Source organism: Sus scrofa, chromosome X (genome assembly GCF_054392235.1).
Source record: "Sus scrofa isolate SSC_HxYL_T2T_F1_AM1 chromosome X, Sscrofa_HxYL_maternal_Yorkshire_Landrace_v2.0, whole genome shotgun sequence".
In the NCBI taxonomy this organism is placed as follows: Eukaryota; Metazoa; Chordata; class Mammalia; order Artiodactyla; family Suidae; genus Sus; species Sus scrofa.
The window spans coordinates 107,873,164-107,894,812 of record NC_139401.1 but is presented as its reverse complement, the minus strand read 5'-3'; the positions used below and the strand labels follow the sequence as shown (position 1 = coordinate 107,894,812).

The following is a 21,649-nucleotide window of genomic DNA, read 5'->3' as shown; positions in this document are numbered from 1 at the left end:
GTACCCACCCAGGGCTCTAAGCCAGGAGAGGATACCTGCAGTCCAGGATACTGTGAGGGCATATACCTCTGCACCCAGGAGTGTGAGCAAGCAGACCTTCCAGACTGAACCAGATGGCCTCGAGGCAGCTAAGAGCTGCTGCTGCTCCTGACCCCTGCTGTGAAAATCCCAGTCATGCCCAGGACCTTGGAAAGCCCTGATTTGTACATGGAAGCAGTCAGAGCCTGGGTGGAACTGGCATCACCGCGCCAAGTGAACGAGGCCCGTCAGTGACTGCCCATGTCGCAGGCATTCTGATTACTGGTGGGCTTGAGGGGTGGGACTTCTGAAGCTCGTGGTGTGATCTGAGGGGCCGCCCAAAGGCTGCATTTCAAGAACTGGCCAGTGAGTCCCCTGGCAGCTCAGTGCGTTAAGCATCCGGCATTGTCACAGCTGTGGCTTTGGTTACCGTGGCGCAGGTGTGATCCCTGGCCTGGGAACTTCTTCATGCCGTGGGCACAGCCGGAAAAAAACAACCAGCCAACAAAACAACTGGCCCACCTCAGGCAAGGCAAAGCGATGAGCTTATTTTACAGCTAATAAGGGGAAGTGGGGTCCTTTCTTATACTTTCATTTCAGGGGGAGCCCACCCTGGTTCCTCCGGGAGTTGGCATCCGACACTTTCTCCAGAAGTAGCTGCGCCCTCCCCCACCCTCCACCCTGGCATCCTGCCTCGGAAAGATCAACTCCAAGACTTTTCATCCACTGGTTGGCGGATGCTTAACACACACAGCTGGCTGAGGGCACTGCCCAGCCGTATTTAAAAGGAGTTGGAGGGAGTGGGAGGGATCGGGAGCTTGGGGTTATCGGATACAACTTGGAATGGATTTACAATGAGATCCTGCTGAGTAGCATTGAGAACTATGTCTAGATACTTATATTGCAACAGAACAAAGGGTGGGGGAAAAATGTATACATGTAAGTGTAACTTGACCCCCATGCTGTACAGCGGAAAAATAAATAAATAAATTTAAAAAAAAATAAAAGGAGTTGGAGACATCCTCCGGAGGGTCAGGAAAGTCCGCTGACAACCCGCTTGAGAGACCAGCAACTTGTGTTCTTCCTAAAGCAGTGTTCATAGTGGAAGGGGGCTGGGCGATCCAGTGATGCACAACACGGGCCAGGCCCCTGTCCTAATGGAATTTACATTCTGGCAGAGGAGACAGATGAGAAACGAATTCAGTTGATAGAGAATATCATTTTAGATCGCGATGCGGCTGTGCAGAGCTCAGTGAAGGATAATGGGATGCTTTAACTAGGATGATTGTGGAGGTTCTCTCTGGACGGTAACCTCTGAGCTGACTTGAACGCTCTAAAGGAGGCAGCCATGCCACTAGCTGGGGGAAGAGTCTTCCAGGCAGAAGGAGCTGCCAATGCAAAGCTCCTGAGATTGAAAGGGGAATGAGTGCATTGGAGATTGGCAAGACGGCCAGTGAGGCTAGAGCAGAGGGAGAAAGGAGGAGGGTAGCAGAATTGGTGGTTGGGGGTGGGGTGGGGCATGGGCGTGGGGCCAGATGACATAAACCCAGGAGTGAGTGTGAGGGGACCCAAGCGTTTGATGAGCACTGTTGGGAGGAGATGTTGATGAGACAATTAGTTATAGGAATATGGAGTTCAGGGATGAGGTCCAGTCTAGAGAGAGAACTTTTGGAGTCCAGTGTGTATACAGTTTTTATAAGGTCTGAATGCAAGCACCTAGAATGTGGTAGTCACTAGCCCCATGGGTCTACTGAGCGCTTGAAGTGTGGCTCCCCCGGAACTGAGATGCGCTACACATGTAAAAGGCAAAACCAGATTTCTAAGACTTAGTATAAAAAAAAAGAACCTGAAATATCTAGCTAATATGTTGTTAATAACAATTACATATTAAAATGATCATATTTTGGTTCTACTGAGTTCAATAAAACACGTTCTCAAAAGTGTTTTTGCTCACCCATGTCTTTCTGCTTTTTTAAAGTGTAGCTACTAAAAAATTTAAAATTACAGAGGTGGCTTGCCATTGTGGCTCCTGTTAACATTTCTGTTGATGGCCCTGGTCTGGGAAATGACTGCAGATGAAGAAAAGGGCCAAGGGTAGAGCCCTTAAATGCTACAACATTTCAAATATGCAGAAAGAAGAAAGATACAGCAGAGGAAGTTGAGAAGGCACAGCCAATGGGGTGGGAGGAAAATTAAGGGAGTGCAATGTTCAGAAGGCAAGTGATTAAATTATTCAAAAAAGAGGGAGTGTCACATGCTGCTGGGAGATCAAGTAATTGCCAGTGGGATTGAACAAGGGCAGTTTTGGTGGAGTGGTTTGGAAGCAGTTGGATTTGGCAGGCCGGCTGGAGAGAACTCCAAAGAGTAAGAAGTGAAGACATAAAGACGGTAAATATAGATAGATGACTCTTTAGACTTTGGTTTTAGAGAGATGTAGAGACATGAGCGGTAACGGGAAGAGGAGTTTGACTCAAGGGGAAAAGTGCATGTTTTGTTATGGTTTTTGCTTGGTTGGTTTGGACGGGGAGACAGCTCAGCTGCTGGTGGTACTGGCCTCAAGGCCCTCAGTTGGGGAAATAAGGCAAGTATTCCAGAAAGAATTTGAGACAGTCTAAACTCAAGTTAGTTAAATCAGGGAGTTCCCGTCATGGTGCAGCGGAAACGAATCCGATTAGGAAGCATGAGGTTGTGGGTTCAATCCCTGACCTCCCTCAGCGGGTTAAGGATCCGGCATTGCCATGAGCTGTGGTGTAGGTCGCAGATGCGGCTCATCTGGTGTTGCTGTGGCTGTGGTGTAGGCTGGTGGTTACAGCTCTGATTCGAGCCATAGCCTGGGAACCTCCATGTGCTGCAGGGGCAGCCTTAAAAAGCAAAAAAAAAAAAAAAAAAAAAAAAAAAAAAAAAAGTTAGTTAAATCGGAGTTTCCACTATGGCACAGTGGGTTAAGAATTCCACTGCAACAGCTGCAGTTGCTGTGGAGGTGTGCGTTCGACCCCCAGCCCAGCACCATGGGTTAAAGGATCCAGTGTTGCCGCAGTTGCAGCTCAGATTCAGTCTCTGGCCTGGGAACTTCCATATGCTGACGGTATGGCCATAACATAAAAAAGAAGTTAGTTGAATTGAATGATTCCATTAGCCTCCACAATGCCCCCTTTCTTTGTTCACCTTTGACTTTCATAGTTTTCTCTTTAGCTGTCATTCCCCTTTGTCCTTCTACCCCTGGCAGTGGTGTGTCAAGGACAAGGTTAGCCTGCGATGGCCTGGTATTTTGGAAAACGGGCTCCTTTCCCATGGGCTTCTCTAAAGCTCAGAGGTGGTTTATTTCCCCTGTGGATAAGAAGCCTTGCTTAGTGGCAGGGGCAGGGGTGCTGCTGTGTCTGTACCGATGGCCTGGGGACTCACTGGTGATGTCAGTTGTTCCTGTTCTCCTGCTGAATTTCTGAGGGGCTTCTGAATTTCCCTGCCCCTTTGCTCCTTCCAGATCTCCAGATGGAATTTGTGTGTGTGCGTGTGTGTGTGCGCGCGTGTGTGTGTGTGCACGCACACAGTAATTATCGAGCATCGTGTGGGCCTGGGGTTGTCATCCTCAGGCAGAATCGTGGTATCAGCTCATAGAGTTTGAAGGACTTGAATCGAGGGTCAATACCTTTCAGCCTAAGCCCACCTGAAACACACCTGCTGTTGAACGGGCTGGGTTCATTACTCATTGCAGCGAGCAAGAACACACACTGCGCGGGAACTGCAGGGCTTCTCAGTGAGAGGGGCTGAAGCTATCTTGACACCAAGGACCCTGTCAGCTCTTCCTGTGGTTTGGAAGCTTATGCTCTCCAAGGCCTCAGTCAGTCTCACCGGGTGATCGCTCAAGTTTGCCTTAACCTCAGAGCCTGGGGTCACCCCTCTCTAGCTCCAGAGAAGTATCAGGGGCTGACACGGCTAGATGGTCTGTGGCCCATCCATGAAACAGCAACGGTATCTTGACTATTTCTGGGATCAGAACATATCTGGGGAAGGGAGGTTGGCTCCAGAACCTACTGAATCCCACATAAGGATACTTAAGTCAATCACAGCAAGATCCCAAGTGGAGCTACAGTCAACGCAGTCTCTGCTCGCCTCTCCACAATGCTCTTGTGTATGAATATAACATCCTTACTTTGAGTTATGGCGCCAATCAGACCTCCCTCCCCTCCACACAAAACTCCCATCAAAAATGTCAGCATTGATTTATAAAAATTTGATTATCAACTGACATGCTTCCCTAGACCCATCATCCCTGGCTTTCGATAGGAGGCTAGATTGATTGGAGAATGTACAGTTGACTCTCAATTGATTATCTGCACTACTGGAAAGGAACACAGGAACGGATCATTCTCCTGTGACCCAGAATCAGAGTCATGGGAGAATTAGCTTTTCGATGGTCACTACAGTTGTTTCCCATTTAGGGCATTTAAAACGATGCTGCGATAAACATTCTTGCGTGCATATTTTTGTGTTCAAGTGTGAGGGTATCTACAGGGTAAAGTTCTAGCAGTGATGCTACTGGATCAAAAGGTATGTGTATTTTTTCAATTTGGATATGGCGAAATTGCTCTTCAGAGAGCATTTACACTCCAAAATGTATGAGAGGATCCGTTTTTTCCCATCCTTGTCAGCATGGAACATCATCAACTTTAGAACTTTTTGACAATCTGATAGATGAAAATGTTAACTTAATATTTTGGTTTAGGAGTTCCTGTTGTGGCGCAGTGGTTAACGAATCCGACTAGGAACCATGAGGTTGTGGGTTCGGTCCCTGCCCTTGCTCAGTGGGTTAACGATCCGGCGTTGCTGTGAGCTGTGGTGTAGGTTGCAGACGCGGCTCTGATCCCGCGTTGCTGTGGCTCTGGCGTAGGGCGGTGGCTACAGCTCCGATTCAACCCCTAGCCTGGGAACCTCCATATGCCGTGGGAGCGGCCCAAGAAATAGCAACAACAACAACAACAACAAAAGACAAAAAGACCAAAAAAAAAAAAAAAAATTTTGGTTTATATTTGTTTTTACTTATGAGTGACACCGAGCCTTTATGTTTCTTTTTCTGTAAACTGCCTGTTGTATCCTTTGTTTGGCTTTTATTGATTTATATGTGGTCTTGACAAATTAAGGAAATTCGCCTGTGTATCTATATTCATTGTAAGTATTACTTCCTGGTTTGTTAATTTTTTTGACTCTTCTTTTTTTTGGCCAAAATCTTAACATTTTTTTATGTAATCAAATATCTCCATTTTTTTTTCCTCATGGCTTATCCATACAATTTTGTCTCCCTGGGCACACGCATGAATAGTAACAGGCCTCCAAATCTAATGGACCCCCAACACAAAGCAATAGATCATATTTTGTACACTTGTCTTTTCTGGGGGGGGGTAACAGCTTTATTGAGCTATAAGTTGCATATTATACAATTCATCTACTTAAGGTATACTATTCAATCCTTTTTATTTTATTCAAAGATTTGTGCAACCATCACCACAATTCATTTTAGAGCATTGTCATCACCTCAAAAATAAACCCTATACCCTTAATACTCAAAGAAAGGAATTCAGCCTTCCGGTCCTAAGTAAGACACTTTCTGTGTTGATGTGTTTGCCTAATCTAGACATTTCATATACATGGAATCATTGTATTTTTTAAGGAAGGGTAATTCTCTCTAATGGCAATTCTCTTTGTCTGTCTTTTCTTGCATAGTTGAAGAATCTAACTGAAGCATAAAGTGTAGGGTAAAATGCCTATGTGATGTCCTGGATATCAAATGATCGTTTGGTTTTTGCTCTCTATTTTATTGTAGTGATTTTACTATGGCTGAATCACTAAGTGAAGTTTCTAGCAGTATGGAAGTTCTGGAGCCCAGTGATGAGGGTAAGTAATCCAATAAAACCTTGATAACTAGAACTAGATTTGTTTACTATGTTTAACCCCTAGGAAAAAGAATCAAGTCACAAGAAAAAAAAAGTTCATATCAAATTTCTAATGACCCTAGGCTCAGTCCATATTTACTTTTCCATCTTCTAATCCCTCCTCTTTCATCTCAAACTCCGATAGTCAAAAGAGTTTGGTCTAGGCCCTGCAATCTTCTTTGGGGGTGGTTGCCATGGTCTACTTACTAAGGCAGATGAAATGTTTCTGCTTAATCAGAAAAAATTTCAGAGAAGGTCATAATCTGAGGGGTTCAAGGGGGGGGGGTTGTGTTGTAGATGGTAATCCAGATTTAACCAATAAATAAATTTGTAATTTGAAGAGTAAAGGGGGGGATAGTGACAAAAGACGCCACCATAGGCTTCTGTTAAATGGGAATCAACTGACAAAAATGTTCTTTTTGCAAAACCTACTCAGATGTGTATCCATTGCCTAAATGATGGTGCCACCTATGAGTGATAGGAGACCATGAGTGGGATAATAGAGAGGCAAAGGTCGCTGAACAATGATGAACTTTACCGACACTGAAAAAAAGTGTGGACGTTGGGCAGACGGAACCGTAAGACATAAGATAAGACAGTGAACGTAAACATGGACCTGAATTTAACTGTTCACTGTGTTCTTTGATTTTTACTGAATTTTCTTAGCAGCGTATGGTGCAGAAGACTTGGAAAGCTATTCTCCTTTCAGGAGGCCAGAAAGAGATCCACCTGTCAAGAGTCAATAAATCTCACTGCTGTTTGAAAAATGGCGGTGGAGACCCTGCCCAGGGGAGTCCTCACTGGGCAGGAGTGATTTAGAGTGTGTTTGAGGGAATTCCTATTGTGGCTCAGCAGAAACGAATCTGACTAGCATCCATGAGGACGCAGGTTCAATCCCTGGCCTCGCTCAGTGGCTTGAGGATCCGGCATTGCCATGAGCTGTGGTGTAGGTCGCAGACTCAGCTCAGATCCCACGTTCTGGTGGCTGTGGTGTAGGCCATCAGCTGTAGTTTCGATTGGACCCCTAGTTTGGGAACCTCCTCACACTAGCTCAGGAGTCCGTGTACATCTCTTTCCAAATGTCACATTGGTAGCTTGAAATTGACTGTGATGGGAGCATTTATATCACAGAAATAGGGGAACGCTACAAATAAGGGCATTTTCCCCAGAGATCTAGTTGGTAAATATTTTCCAGCAAAAAACTGATTATAGTAATTAGCATAGTACAGGAATTAGGATTTTACATAAAAATGTCTCACTATTTCATAGATTTTAGAAATCATTTGCCCAGCACAGGGGTGGGGATTAAGAAGAAGCCCAAAGAACAAAATATGACTATTTTAGAGCCAGCCTAGTCTGTCCTGTATATTTTTCAGCACTTTCTCAGTGAATCTGCACAATAGTTCTATGAGGGCAAACATCATTTGAAATAATTTATCATCATAGAAATTAGTTTAATTTTTTTCCTTAAAAAATTAAAGAAGGAGGAGTTCTCTTGTGGCACAGTGGGTTAAGGATCTGGCATTGTCCCTGCAGTGGCTTGGGTCGCTGCTGTGGTGCAGGTTCGATCCCTGGCCTAGGAACTTCCAAATGCTTCAGGCATGGCCAAAAAAAATAAAAATAAAAATAAAAATAAATAAATAAATTAATTAAATTAAATTAAATTAAATTCAAGAAGGAAACGTGAGAAAATAGATATTTCCTGTTATATCTTCATGCTTTATTCTATCTCAAGGTAGACTTGCCAAGTTTATCCCAACCATGACCCTATATAGGCACATCCTAGTAGATGAGCAATTCCTCAAATCATTCAAAACTGAAGTTACATGAGTAACCACTATCAGACATACATCCTGCAGTCTTCTCTCATTTTCCTACCCCATGGTGGCTTCTGCTTCTAGGCATGTGTATTTTAGAGTTCACTATTGAGTTGTAGGTATGGGATGGTTCCCCTTATTGATAGATAGATAGACTAGGATGGGTAGAATTCATGGATCAATTCTACAGATGGAATTGAATCTGGTCTTAATAGACCATTATCAATTCCCTAATTCTAGCTCCCATTCATTAGCATTTACTATATGCCAGATCCTATGCCCAGCTCTTTGCTACATTATTTACAATTTATATCAACCCCAATAAGGGCCTGTGTTTAAATTACAGGATGCTTAAGAATGGCTCTGCTCACTGACCTTAATTTAAGGGAAGTGACAAGCCGTGTTGGTATTCTGCACCCCTCGATGAATTCCGTTGTTACTGAATGCTTTGCACCATGCTGGTTACTGAAGAGGATGCTAAAGAAGGCTTGCCTGCAGCCTTGATGTGGGGGACAGTAGCTAAGAGGTAGAACTGTGTCTTATTCCTTTCAAATTGAAACCCAAACATAAGTAAGTGCTTGACCTTAATAAACCTTCATTGAATAGGTAAACAAATGAATGAATATGCAGATCAGAGAACACTCAGATGCAAAACTCTTGGTGCCAACGGTCAAGTTTTAGGTGTACAGAGAGGAGCGGGAATTGTAGGGATGGGAGGAAACTGGACTTAAGGCAGGCCTTGCAGTTAGAAACCCTTCTAATAGGCAGGTCCAGAAGTCATCAGGACACAAACAGGCCATAGCATTTCTGAGCTAGAAGGAGCCCTACTTCTGTATTTCCCAGAGTGTGCTTCTGCATAGGTGCACTGGGGAGACAGCATAGATAGGGCATGGGAGTTCCTGTCATGGCTCAGCGGTTAATGAACTGCACTAGCATCCATGAGGATGCAGGTTCGATCCCTGGCCTCGCTCAGTGGGTTAAGGATCCAGCGTTGCCATGAGCTGTGGTGTAGGTTGCAGACGTGGCTTGGATCCTGCATTGCTGTGGCTCTGGCATAGGTTGGTGGCTGCAGCTCCGATTGGACCCCTAGCCTGAGAACCTCCATATGCCGCAGGTGTGGCCCTAAAAAGACAAAAAGGCAAAAAAAATTTTTTTTAATTATAAATAGAACAAACTTTCCATTATCTGCATGTGCAGAGGGCAGCAGCCCTGCAGATAATCTGAACCAATCAGCAATAATGGAAAAACATGCACAATGCATACCCCCCCCCCACACACACACCTTCCATGCAAAAGCCTTTGGTCTCTGATTTCATCAAGCCTTTTGCAGAAGCAACTTCTTTTCCCAGTAGCCCTTTCTTTCCAATTCCCAGCTCTCTCCCTTGCTCATAAATGCCTTCCTTGAGGAAGGACTTCCCTGACTGCACCAACACGACTGCACTCACTCCTTGGGTCTGCATCCTTTCAGCACACGGGTTGGGCAGTACCAACTCCCACATGGATTTCCAAGGATCCTGAAATGTTTGTCACATGTGGAGCTTGGCTCCAGTCCCTGGGATGGAGTTGGGGGCCAGGGGTACCACATGCGTACGGTGGCCCAATAATCGCTGCATATGAACAAACTTCTTAGGGCCAAGTAAGAGGTGTGTGTTAATAGTTGAAATTGAGAGGCAAGTGAATGCCTGCTGATCTGGGCCTGAATAGAGGCTGCCCAAAGGCCACCAGCTGGGGCCTGAGCTTCTGCTTTCACCAGAAGCTCAGACACTTGGTTACTGAGTTATCAAGCAGAGAACAAACCAGCGGAATGGTGCTGTGGGCACTGGAGGCGGGAGCCAAGACCTGCCGGGCCTCTGGGATCAGAGTCCTCATTCCCATCACGAAGGCCTTTCCTCTCCTGTCTTCCCTTCCACTCTCACACTCTGCCTCACTTTCACTTCTAACTTCCAGGAAAGAAGAAATCCAAATTTAAAGCCTTCAAGAGCTTTTTTGGCAAGAAGAAGAAAAAAGAGCCTGAAGATGCCCAGGGAGAGAGGGAGCTCAAACCGAGCTTCTCCAGCGGTAATATTAACATCTCTTCTCTGAAGCAAGTTCTGGAAAGTCAACACATCAAGCCTAGGTAAGCTCAGGTGGGGGGTGCGGGGGGCAGAGCAAGGGGCAGGTAACTGGGTCCAGGTCCCCCTTGGGCCACCAAAATCACCAGTGGGGCTTTGGTCCCAGGGACTCTTGGCCTCCCTCCCTGTGGCAGCTGGGTCTGCGGCCATCGCCAACGCAGCCATGTCCCGGGCCCTTTGCCTGTGCTCCTCTGTGTCTGCTTGCTGTCCGGGCTGCACGGCTCAGTGGGTTGGAGCGTGACACATGCACACCCCACTCCCCAAGAGCCCTGGGTGAGACGCTCACAGCTACAATGACCTGAGGTGTGGGGCCTTCACCAGTGAGGAGCTGGAGGCGTCTTTTCCAAAGGTAAGGATGGCCCCCATCATTCAGGAGGCTCCATCTGGTTTGCTTGCCCAGCTCTCATGCTCTAGACCTTGGCATGTGTGATTAAAGTCTTAGGTAGTGAAGCCATCTAGCTGGGTTGGGGCATAAAGAGGAAATCTCTGTGTTACCGTCCAAACAAATAAGCGAGCAAGCCAAAGAAGCCAACTTCAGTTCTCCCCCCACCAGGAGCTGGAGGTGTGGGGGGGATGCCGTAACTGGTCACAGAAGGTATGGGGAAGACTGTTTCTCAGCCACCACCACCGCTCCTATTCAGATTTTCATCTTTGAAGCCCCAACTTCCACACCTTATTGGGGAAAATCTGAATGCCCGGTACCCCCAGCTGTTCCCGAATCAATCAGAGCCCCCCTCTATGGAGTTCCACTTGGGTCTGTTCCCTTGGCCTTAAACGCCAGACTTTTCTGGACTTCTCAAAGAGCTCATGTGTCCTGCTAGCCATTCCCTCAAGGCTTTGCGTGGAGGCAATGGGACCATTAGCGAACATGTTATACTGCCCATTAATGCACAATCGGGCCCTTAGAAAGGACCTTCATGAATGAAGTGAATTCATTGAAAGTGTGGAATTTCAGGAGTTCCCATTGTGGCTCAGCAGAAACGAATCTGACTAGCTCCCATGAGGTTGCAGGTTTGATCCCTGGCGTCGCTCAGTGGGTTAAGGATCCGGCGTTGCCGTGAGCTGTGGTGTAGGTCACAGACATGGCTCGGACCCTGCATTGCTGTGACTGTGGTGTAGGCTGGCAGCTACGGCTCCAATTGGACCCCTAGCCTGGGAACCTCCATATACCACGGGTGCGGCCCTACAAAGACAGAAAAATAGTAAGTGAGGAATTTCAGATAGCTTTGCTGGTGAGAGAGATGGTTTTGCACAGAGGCATTCATCTCTTATCTCTCAAATCTCACCCTTACAGACCATTGCCTCACAGGTCTAAGGAGACTGAGACCAGCCCTACAAAAAAACCAGAGGATGGGATGAGAGAGGGGAGTTGGGGTTTGCTCTGCTTTGTCTCTACAAATTGGCAAGGGCTGTCTCTGCCAAAGTTCTCCATTTCCCCTCTTTACTTGTCCCTCTTGCTCCGAAATGGTGCGTGTAATTGATGCAGACTAAAAGGATGTGTAGACGTGACCTCGAGGGGGTGGGGGGAAAGGGAGGGATAGAGAGAGAGAGGGTAAGAGGGCCCGAGTTCATGAACTCGTTCATATATGAGGAAGGGTGTTTTTCTAAGGACCCGAGATGGGTTTTTTTGTTTTGGGGGGTTCTTTTTGCAAGGAGCACAAATTTGCTGAGTATAACTTAGGGTGCACAGCGAGTGCATGTGTAGATACAGCGTGTCTGGAAACATTGCTGTCCCAATGCTGCGTCAGTGCTATACGCCCATGAACTGTGTCTCTAGAGTCACATTCGTTTTCTGTTTCAATCAAGCCGAGCATCTTGCCTTCACCGCCAAGGCCACCTGGAGAGCAGAGTTTTAGGGAAAAGGTGGGTAGGAGTTTAATACAAAGTGGTAGACATCTGCCTCGTCTCCTCTCTGGCTGGCCCACATGCCACCTCAGCAGAGGTGCCCCATAACACCAGATTGTCCTCAGAGTGTGTCATGATCAAATATCCCATGTGCATGTCTCGAGGTCAGACAGGCTCACAGGGACAGTGTGGGTGCCAGCCTGCAGTGCCTGGGCTGCTACTCTGGTGACCATTGAAAGATGGTTTTTTTCAAGTGCCAACCTGCATGTATTGTTTGGTAATAAGGATAATAAATGCAAAAAATATATGAAATGTTAAAATTAATTTTAAAACATTTTCATCTCTCCCTAAAAGCACCCCTGCGCCCATTCCTCCTTAACCCCACTCTAATCCTAGGTGACCATGTATCTACTTTTTGCCTCTATAAATTCGCTTACTCTGGCTATGTGGTCTTTTGTAACTGGCTTGATTCCCTTAGCATGTTTTCAGGAGTCATCCATGTCGTAGCCTGTATCAGTACTTTATTCCTTTATATACTGAATTGTATTCCATTGCATGGGAATATTTCACTCATCAGTTGACAGATATTTGGGTTATTTCCACCTTTTGGCTACTATGAAGAACGCTGCTGTGAAGATTTGTGTACAAGTTTGGCGATGGATATAGTTTTAGATGTATTTTAATTTCTCTTGGGTATATACCTAGAAGTTGAGTTGCTGGGTCACATGGTGATTTGATGTCTAATTTTTCAAAGGACCACCAGACTGTTTGCCAAACTATCTACATGATTTTCCATCCCTACCAGCAGTGTATGGGGGTACCAACTTCTCCGCAACCTTGCCAGTGCTTGTCATCTGAATTTTTGCTTCTAGCCGTTTTAGTGGGTATAAGGTGGGGTTTCATTATAATTTGAATTTTTATTTCCCTGGCTCTTCTGCCCATTTTAAATCAGGTTATCTATATTTTTATTTATTCATTCTTATTGAATAAAAGACTTTGTATAGTGCCTTACAACTTTCAAAAGTTTCACACACATGATTTCATATAATCCCATAATAACCCTTTTTCTCCCCTCCTCCTATACTGCCCCTCCCCCTCCCCTCTCCCCACTGGTAACCAGTTTGTTCTCTCTATCTGTGTTTGCTTCTTTTTTGTTTTATTCACATTCGTTGTGTTTTTTAGGCTTCACATATAAGTGCTATCATAAAGTATTTGTCTTCCTCTGTCTGAGCTATCTCACTTAGCATAGTGCCCTGCAAGTCCATCCATGGTGCTGCAAATGACAAAATTGCATTCTTTTCTATTTTTATTATGGAATTCTAAGATTTCCTTATGTATTCTAGATACAAGTTCCTTATCAGATATACAATATTTCTTTCTTTTATGTGGGTTGTCTTTTCATTTTCTTGCTAGTATTCTTTGAGGTACGAAAGCTTTTAATTTTGATGAAATCCATTTATCTATTTTTCCTTCGTTGTGTAAGCTTTTGGCATCATATCTAAGATACTATTGCCACTAAGAAGTCAAGAAGTCTGAAGTCAGGAAGCCTGATTCCTCCAGCTCCGTTTTTCTTTCTCAGGAGTGCTTTGCCTATTTGGGTCTTTTGTGTTTCCATACAAATTTTGAAATTTTTTGCTCGAGTTCTATAAAAAAATGCCATTGGTAATTTTGTAGGGATTGCATTGAATCTGTAGATTGCCTGTGTAGTATAGCCATTTTGAGAATGTTGATTCTTCCAATCCAAGAGCATGGTATGTTTGTGTTACCTTGGATTTCTTTCATCATTGTCATAGTTTTCAGAGTATGGGTTTTTTTTTTTTTTTTTGTCTTTTTGCCTTTTCGAGGGCCACTTCCCATGGCATATTGGAGGTTCCCAGGCTAGGGGTCGAATCGGAGCTGCAGCCACCGGCCCACGCCAGAGCCACAGCAACGCGGGATCCAAGCCGCGTCTGCAACCTACACAGCAGCTCACGGCAACGCCGGATCCTTAACCCACTGAGCAAGGCCAGGGATCGAACCCTCAACCTCATGGTTCCTAGTCGGATTCGTTAACCACTGCGCCACGATGGGAACTCCCCAGAGTATGGGTCTTTTGTCTCCCTTGGTAGGTTTATTCCTAGGTGTTTTATTCTTTTTGATGTGATGGTAAATGGGATTGTTTCCTTGGTTTCTCTTTCTGATCTTTCATTGTGTATTATTAAATTTTTTTATTTTTTAATTTTTTATAACAAAATAAAAAGATTTAATTGAAGTATAGTTGATATACAATATCATGTTACTTTCAGGTATACGACATAGTGATTTGACAAATACATTATGATCGCTATAAGTCTAGTAACCACCCGTCACCACACAAAATTATTGCACTATTATTGACTATATTTCTTATGCAGTATATTACATCCTCATGACATTTATTTTAAACCTGAGAGTTTGTATCTCTTAATCCTCTTCACCTATTTCACCCAACCTCCATGCCTCCCATCTGACAACCACCAGTTTGCTGTCTGTATCTATAATTCTGTTTCTGTTTTGTTCGTTTTGTTTTTTTAGATTCCACATGTAAGTGAGATCACATGGTGTGTGTCTTTCTCTGTCTGACTTACTGCACTTAGCATAATACCCTCTGGGTCAGCTCGTATTTTATTATTTTTTAATGGTATTGTAAATGGAAGTGTTTTCTTAATTTCACTTTCAGGTTGTTCATTGCAAATATAGAGAAATACAATCAATTTTTTATGTTGGTCTTGTATCCTACAATCTTGCTGAACCTGTTTATTAGCTCTAGTAGTTTTTAATAGGTTCCTTAGGAGTTTTATAAATATCATCTGTGATTAGAGATAATTTCACTTCTTCCTGTCCAGTATGGATGGCTTCATTTTCTTAGCTGATTTCCCTGCTGACACCTCCAGCACAATGTTGAATAGAAGAGGTGAGAGCAGACGTGCTTGGCTTGTTCCTGATCTGAGGGAGGGAGCCTTCAGTCATTCGTCATGATGATATCAGCTGTGGGTTTCCACAGATGTTCTCCATCAGAATTGAGTCCATTTTTCATGGAAAGGTGTTGAATTTTTCCAGATGCTTTTTCTGCATCTATTTAAGTGATGATGTGGTTTTTGTTTCTATTCTATTGATATGATATATTACATTAATTGATTTTCATCTCTTAATCTTGCATTCCTTACAAGTCTCCCTTGGTCACAGTGTATAATTCGTTTTATTTGTTGCTGGATTCAGATTGCTAGTATTTTATTGAAGATTTTTGCATCTATATTCCTAAGATATATTGGTTTGTAGTGTTCTTTTTGTGAGTTGTCTTTGGTTAACTTTTTTTTTTTTTTTTTTGTCTTTTTGATATTTCTTGGGCTGCTCCTGCGGCATATGGAGGTTCCCAGGCTAGGGGTCCAATCGGAGCTGTAGCCACTGGCCTACGCCAGAGCCACAGCAACGCGGGATCCGAGCCGCGTCTGCAAGCTACAGCACAGCTCCTGGCAACGTCGGATCGTTAACCCACTGAGCAAGGGCAGGGACCGAACCTGCAACCTCTTGGTTCCTAGTCAGATTCGTTAACCACTGCGCCACGACGCGAACTTCTGGTTAACATTTTTAAAAAGGGAAATATAGCCCCACATCCCCAAAGGTGTCTTTTGTGCCTTTTAGCCTTTCGTTTGCATCTAATTTTCTCCTAATTTGTCTTAATGTAAGTGTCATCAGCCTGGCTCCATTCCACATCAGAAGGTATTTCCATATGGGTTTTGCAAGCTGGAGGTGGGAGTGGGATAGGGTTGGTGCATAAGATGACTTTGAAAGGACAGATATAGCACAGAACCCTTGCGTGAAAGAAGAAAAGACCTGGTGAATAAAAGTATCCAGCATGTGGGCTGATATTCGATATTTTAAATCGAAACAAAAACACTAAAGAGAAATTAGGTATGAAAGATCTTTTATAACTCTCACCTTAATAACTGTAAGACTCAGGGTCTCCCCTTCTATTCCACAGTGTTGCCATTACTGAATTTTGTACTTCCTTCAGCAGTGATGAATTTTATGGTATGTAAACGGTAGCTCAGTAAAGCCACTATATAAAAAAGATATGTGTTGATCATTTAAAAAAATCAAATGTATGCAGAAGTACACAAAGTAGAAAATAACAGTACCTCTCCTGTTCCTAGTGCCATCCTTCGGAGAGAACCATCACTAACAATTTGGTGGATATTCTTCCAGACTTTTCTCTATGAACATAAACTATATGTGTATATAATATATGCATGGGATCATAACACTATTCTTTCTTTTGTCACTCGATAGCTCACAGACAACTTCCTGTGTCAGCATACATGCTTCTGAGGTGTCTATAGGAGGCCATGTTGCAGACACACATGTGTTTTTGGTTCCTACGGCCCCTGGCTACTTTCATAGGACCTTTTCCTTCTTGTTCAGGGCCAAGAGCAGCATGGGGAACAAATCCCTGTCCTATGACAGCATCTTCATGGTGGAGCCTGAGCTGCAAAGATCAGCAAGCAAAATATGCCCCTTTCTAGAGATCCAGAGAGGCAGATCTCTGCAGGTAACAGTGAACGTGATCAGCAGTGCCTAATTGGATTACTCCTCTTCCATTCTCTACCCCTGTACGGCCAAAAAAATGAGAAGGGAGGAATTTGGACCTGCCTCTCAGCTGATTCTACCCCACTGTTGTAAACACTGAATGACAGAATGTATAAATATATGATGTGCTTCCCTAGCGCCTGGCACACAGTGTTGGCTGGTATCTCCATATTCACTTCTCTTGACATACCCCAGCAATGCTTTCCACTGTTAATGTGCAGGCACTCCAATCCCCATGTTTTTTCTTTCTTCCACAGAGATCTCTTGTTTTTAGGACTCTGCCAAGAGCTGGAACTGGCAGTATGCATGGAGCTGTGTTTGGAGCTGGGCCCCAATATGCGTCCAGAAGTGGCGTCTGGGTTGCAGGCTCCAAGATCACTGAGGTAATAGAGCAGACGTGTTCAAAGCCAGACGGATGCACCTAGGCTTGAATTCTTGCTCTGTGCGTATTGGCTCTGTGACTTTAGAGGGATTGCTTAACCTCTCTGAGCCTTCATTTCCTCGTCTGCAATGGGTATAATATTACCGTCGACCTCAAAGGGTTGCTTGTGAGCATTGACTAAAGACTCAGAGAGATTCAAGAGATTGCTCAAGCTCACTCAGACAGTTAGGGGTAGACCTGGAAATCTGACCCAGATGCGTTGACCTCGAAACCCATTGTCTTTCCATCACCCCAATCTCTAAGATGTTCAACCTTTCTGTCTCGGCCGCACCAGGAAGGAGGGCACATCTTTAGTCTCTGTAAAATGCAACATGCACATAGGGCAGTCTTTTACCTCCAGCCGATCCTAGCCATTGTTCAGTCAATGGAGCTCTGATCTAGAAATGCTCCAGGGGGAGTCAGAGGTATTGCCAGGAAGATAACCCTGGCAGCTACATTCCTCCTTTTGGCTTGCGGGTTGGATTATCCCCAAAGATCCCTGTGTAACCAGGGGGGCCACACAGAGGAGGAGACCCTTCTCCACTAGGGGGTTGATTATTTAGCATTTGGCGAAAGATAACTGGGGCTTATTTCTGGCATGCCTGCTTAAGACCCCATGTCTCGCTCTGATTTTCATACTGTGTGTGGAAGTTCTTCTGGGTACATTAGCCATGAAGGATGGAGACGCAGACAGTGGCGCTGATGTTAGTTTGTAAAGCAGCCCCTAGGTCAGCAGATGGTTGCCCTCTTGCACTCCAGCAGGAACAGTCACTTCCCTGAACTTTCCAGTCTTCAGTTTAAAACATTAACACCAGGAATTCCCATCGTGGCTCAGCAGTAAAGAACCCAACTAGCATCCACAAGGACACAGGTTTGATCCCCGGCCTCCCTCAGTGGGTTAAGGATCCGGCGTTGCTGTGAGCTGTGGTGTAGGTCGCAGATGCAGCTTGGGTCCTGCATGGCTGTGACTGTGGTGTAATCTGGCAGCTGCAGCTCCAATTCGACCCCTAGCTTGGGAACTTCCATATGCTGTGGATGTGCCCCCCCCCCAAAGGCCAACCCCCACCTAAAAAAAAAAAAAACCACATCAACACCAGCTTTTGCTTGTCTGTACTCCTTTGGCACCTAGTGGAAAAAAATCTAGGTACAGATGACCAAATGCCATGGGGTTATTTCTCATATTCAGGAAGGGGAGACCTGTTTCCTGGACTCCTCTTTCTCTCTTTCCTCTCAGTCCCAGCAAAGGAGAGACTTGTACAGCAGAGATAGTCCATTTTACAAAGATAAGGAAAGGATGCCAGCGGCATTTCCTGTCACAATGAAGGGGAGGAGGAAAGCCCCAATAGCCCAAAGACAAGCGTTCTTAACTTTCTGATTTGGGCCTCATGCTTTTGGCCGGCTCCCTTAGTCCCTCCCCTGGGAAACAGGGCTGGAGATAGAATAGGGTGTTAGCAGAAGCACAGTCATCAACAACCAGATTGACTTTTGCGTGAGAAACTTCCCTTAAGTGCCAAGGTGACATTCGTAAATGACAGGGTAGTTGATGGCATGAAGTCGAGTGTGCTGACACTCAGTGTGGCATAGAAGCTGGAGTACTATGGAATTGGCCAATGGCTGGGTCCCTGAAGGGGCAGGATTCTTAATGGATTAAGTGATATTCAGAGCACCTGGGAGATTGTGGGCGAGGAAATCCAGGTATACACTTCTGTCAGAAATACCAAGACTGAACCACTTTTTTTTTTTTGTCTTTTTGTCTTTTCTAGGGCCGCACCTTCGGCATATGGAGGTTCCCAGGCTAGGGGTTGAATCGGAGCTGTAGCCACCGGCCTACGCCAGAGCCACAGCAACGTGGGATCCGAGCCACATCTGCGACCTACACCACAGCTCACGGCAACACCAGATCCGTAACCCACTGAGCGAGGCCAGGGATCAATCCCACAACCTCATGGTTCCTAGCCGCATTCCTTAACTGCTGAGCCACGACGGGAACTCCTGAATCACGATGGGAACTCCACGAAGCTCTTGTTTGTTTTGATTGGATAAATGCCTGTATCCCTCATTCCCCCGAGAGGGGGGTGTCAGCGCCCATTGGCAGGTATTAACTCTAGAAGTACCACAGTTCTCAAAGTAGGAGAGGAGCTGGCAACCAAAGGAACCATAACTGATTTAATGAGCCATTGGCAGTTTCACTGCAGTGGCCGTGCGTACTTAGACATGCATGGCTTCACCTTTGAGGAGCCTACGCTACTGCCAGACTTTGACCTGATATCCTGTCTGAAGTGTTGGGAATATGAGGGCCTAGATGACTCTTCAAGATGCTTCATGTTCTTTCTACTTGAGGACAAATCGACAGGAAGAGGTAATAACAGATGATTAGCATCTTGTTGACTCAAGCTGATTTCAGCAATTGAAGAAACTGAAACTACAAAACAGTTTTTCCTTTTGTGCCGGGACCCGACTCTCCCTATGTAGCCCTTCTCAAGGAAGCAGCCACACCATCTCTCTGGCTGTTGCCTTTAAACTTCCTAAACTTGAGCATGGGACAGCCCCTTCCTGGCCCTTGTAGTTAGGAGACGGGAGTGCAGACTGGTTAAGAACATGGGCCTTAAAGACAAGCAGACCTTTGCAAATGCTTGCTCTGCTACTGTGAGCGGCAGAGCCAGTCATGTGATTTCTCGGACCTGGTTTTCCCTGTGGGTAAAATGGCGACCACAGAGCAAATGCTTCAAAGAATTGTAAGGTTTAAGTGAAATGCTCCTATGGAGAGCACTCCCTGCTTGGCAGGGAGAAGGATCTCAAATCAATAACCTAATTCTCCAGCTTAAGACACTAGAAAGAGCTGGGAATTCCTGTCGTGGCTCAGCAGTAACGAACCTGACTAGTATCCATGAGGATGTGGGTTCGATCCCTGATGTCGCTCAGTGGGTCAGGGATCTGGCATTGCTACAGGCTGTGGCGTAGGTTGCAGATGCAGCTCGGATCCTTCATTGCTGTGGCTGCGGTGTAGGCCGGCAGCTGCAGCTCCGATCGGACCCCTAGCCTGGGAACTTCCATATGCCATGGGTGCAGCTCTAAAAAGCAAAATAACAACAACAACAATAATAATAATTAAAAGAAACTAGAAAGAGCAAAGCAAACTCAACCCAAAGCTAGCAAAAGGAAGAAAATAATAAAGATTAACACAGAGTAAAGCCTTCAGTCAAAGTTAGGTGCCATTAGTATAATGATTATTACAACTGGATTTGGGGATGTTTAATCCCCAAGATCTCTTCTCAAGATCCCCCCAATGGGGTCTTGTAGTAATAAGAGGGCACCTTAGACATTGGCCAGGAGACCCCAACAAGCAGAACTTCATGGGGCCCTTTTTCTTTGGCTTTGAAAGTTTGACGGTCATCTGTCCTGAGCAAAAGCAGAGCCTGTGACAGAATCAAGCATGTCAGCTCCATGACAACAAGAATTTTGTTTTGTTCATCGCTGTAGGCCTGGTGCCTAAAATGGGTGAGGAACATTGTGCCTGCTTAGCCAGTATTTGTTAAAAATAAAATCAGGGATTCTGATCTACATCAAGAGGACCACGGCAGGGACCAGTGCCTCGAATTCAAATGTACCATAAACTTCACACTGGAAGCAACCAAATAAGTCTGCTGAAGCCCAAGAAGAACCCAAATGATCAATTTTACCCCTTTAGTAAAACTAGTAAAGCAGTTCTAACCAGGACTCGTTCTGTAGATTTTCTAAAAATCCTAGAAAATCAATCCTGACAGGCTTAAGATAAGCAACCAACACAGCCGAGATTCAGTTTAGACAATTCCTGAAATGATGGAAAGATAAGACTAAGGATTATAGTTTGGATGTCAAGCCCAGATCATAACCCAAAGACTCACCTCCACAAGATCTGGACTCCCAAAGAGAAGCCCAAGATCAAATCAATGATCAGACTCAAGAAAGATTTATAGATAGAATCAGCAGGAAATAACACTGGGATTATGGTTTTGATCAAACAAGTGATTTGAAGTTTCTGTCTTTGGGGATTGGCAAAAGTGTGCAGCAACCCAGAAAGTGAACCAAGGCTGTTTGTCTTTGATTTGAGTAGGTACCAGAAGTGAAGTCAGAGAGGTAAGAGGTTCTTTCCTTGCCCCTTTTTTTTCACTTTGGATTTTCAGCCCTCTAACCATTAAACAACAGGAAAACACTAGTAATTTGGAGGAAGGCACACAAATTTTAACTTTTTTCCTTCTATACTCTTCCTGGACAGATCCCACCCCTGTGCCCACGCCAGCCCAGCATCAGCCCACCTCTTATCCGATCTGACACAATCTCTAAGGACTTGGAAGAAATCTCTGTTGGTGATGAGTCACCTAAAAGCCCACAAAAGAAGGTTTCATCACACAAGATCTTGACATTGAAGAAGGTGAGCGTTAGCTCCATCCCAAGCTGCATCCTAAGTTGCAGGTTGCAGGAAGTGCACAGGTCAGAGGCATAATCTTCTTGCACTTTCTTTTTTCCTGCAGTAGCTCAATACTAGGGAGATGTTTGGGGAAGGAGCTGCCATTCTTAGCTTTTGATTTGCATGGCAGCTTACAGAAAAATTTTCTGTCCAATTCTACAAACCAAATAATCATCACTTTAATTTATAAGCAATGAGTATTTCTGAAAAAAAAAAAAAACCTTTGTGGATGTTTTCAGCTATTTTATGAAGAGAACACTAGAGCCTTTTATGGAAGTAAAGCCTCTGCAATTTCAAATGCCCAAATCTCAAAGGTTAGGGCATGTAGCATTGTTTGATAGACACATATCCATATGAAAGAATCATTGGACATGAGAGGGAATGTATGTGTATTTCATGCGTCTAGCTTTGCCAACCAAAGAATGCCCATCAACAACCAGAAAATCAGTAGATTGTGT

The 21,649-nt window shown here is 44.8% G+C and overlaps 1 protein-coding gene across 5 annotated transcripts in view; it reads left to right on the top strand.

Moving 5' to 3' along the window:
• KIAA1210 (KIAA1210 ortholog) overlaps positions 1-21,649 on the top strand; it is a 69,411-nt gene that overhangs the window by 20,892 nt on the left and 26,870 nt on the right. For 3 of the 5 annotated variants that reach the window (XM_085008276.1, XM_021080193.2, XM_085008273.1), the window contains exons 2-6: positions 5,837-5,907; positions 9,710-9,878; positions 16,159-16,285; positions 16,581-16,706; positions 21,000-21,155. In XM_085008276.1, coding sequence (XP_084864402.1) covers positions 5,847-5,907; positions 9,710-9,878; positions 16,159-16,285; positions 16,581-16,706; positions 21,000-21,155 — 639 coding nt within the window. In that variant the 5' untranslated portion in view covers positions 5,837-5,846. Of the gene's footprint in view, positions 1-2,192; positions 2,407-5,836; positions 5,908-9,709; positions 9,879-16,158; positions 16,286-16,580; positions 16,707-20,999; positions 21,156-21,649 lie in introns of those variants that run through there. The other 2 variants (XM_085008275.1, XM_085008274.1) reach the window with 2 other exon arrangements.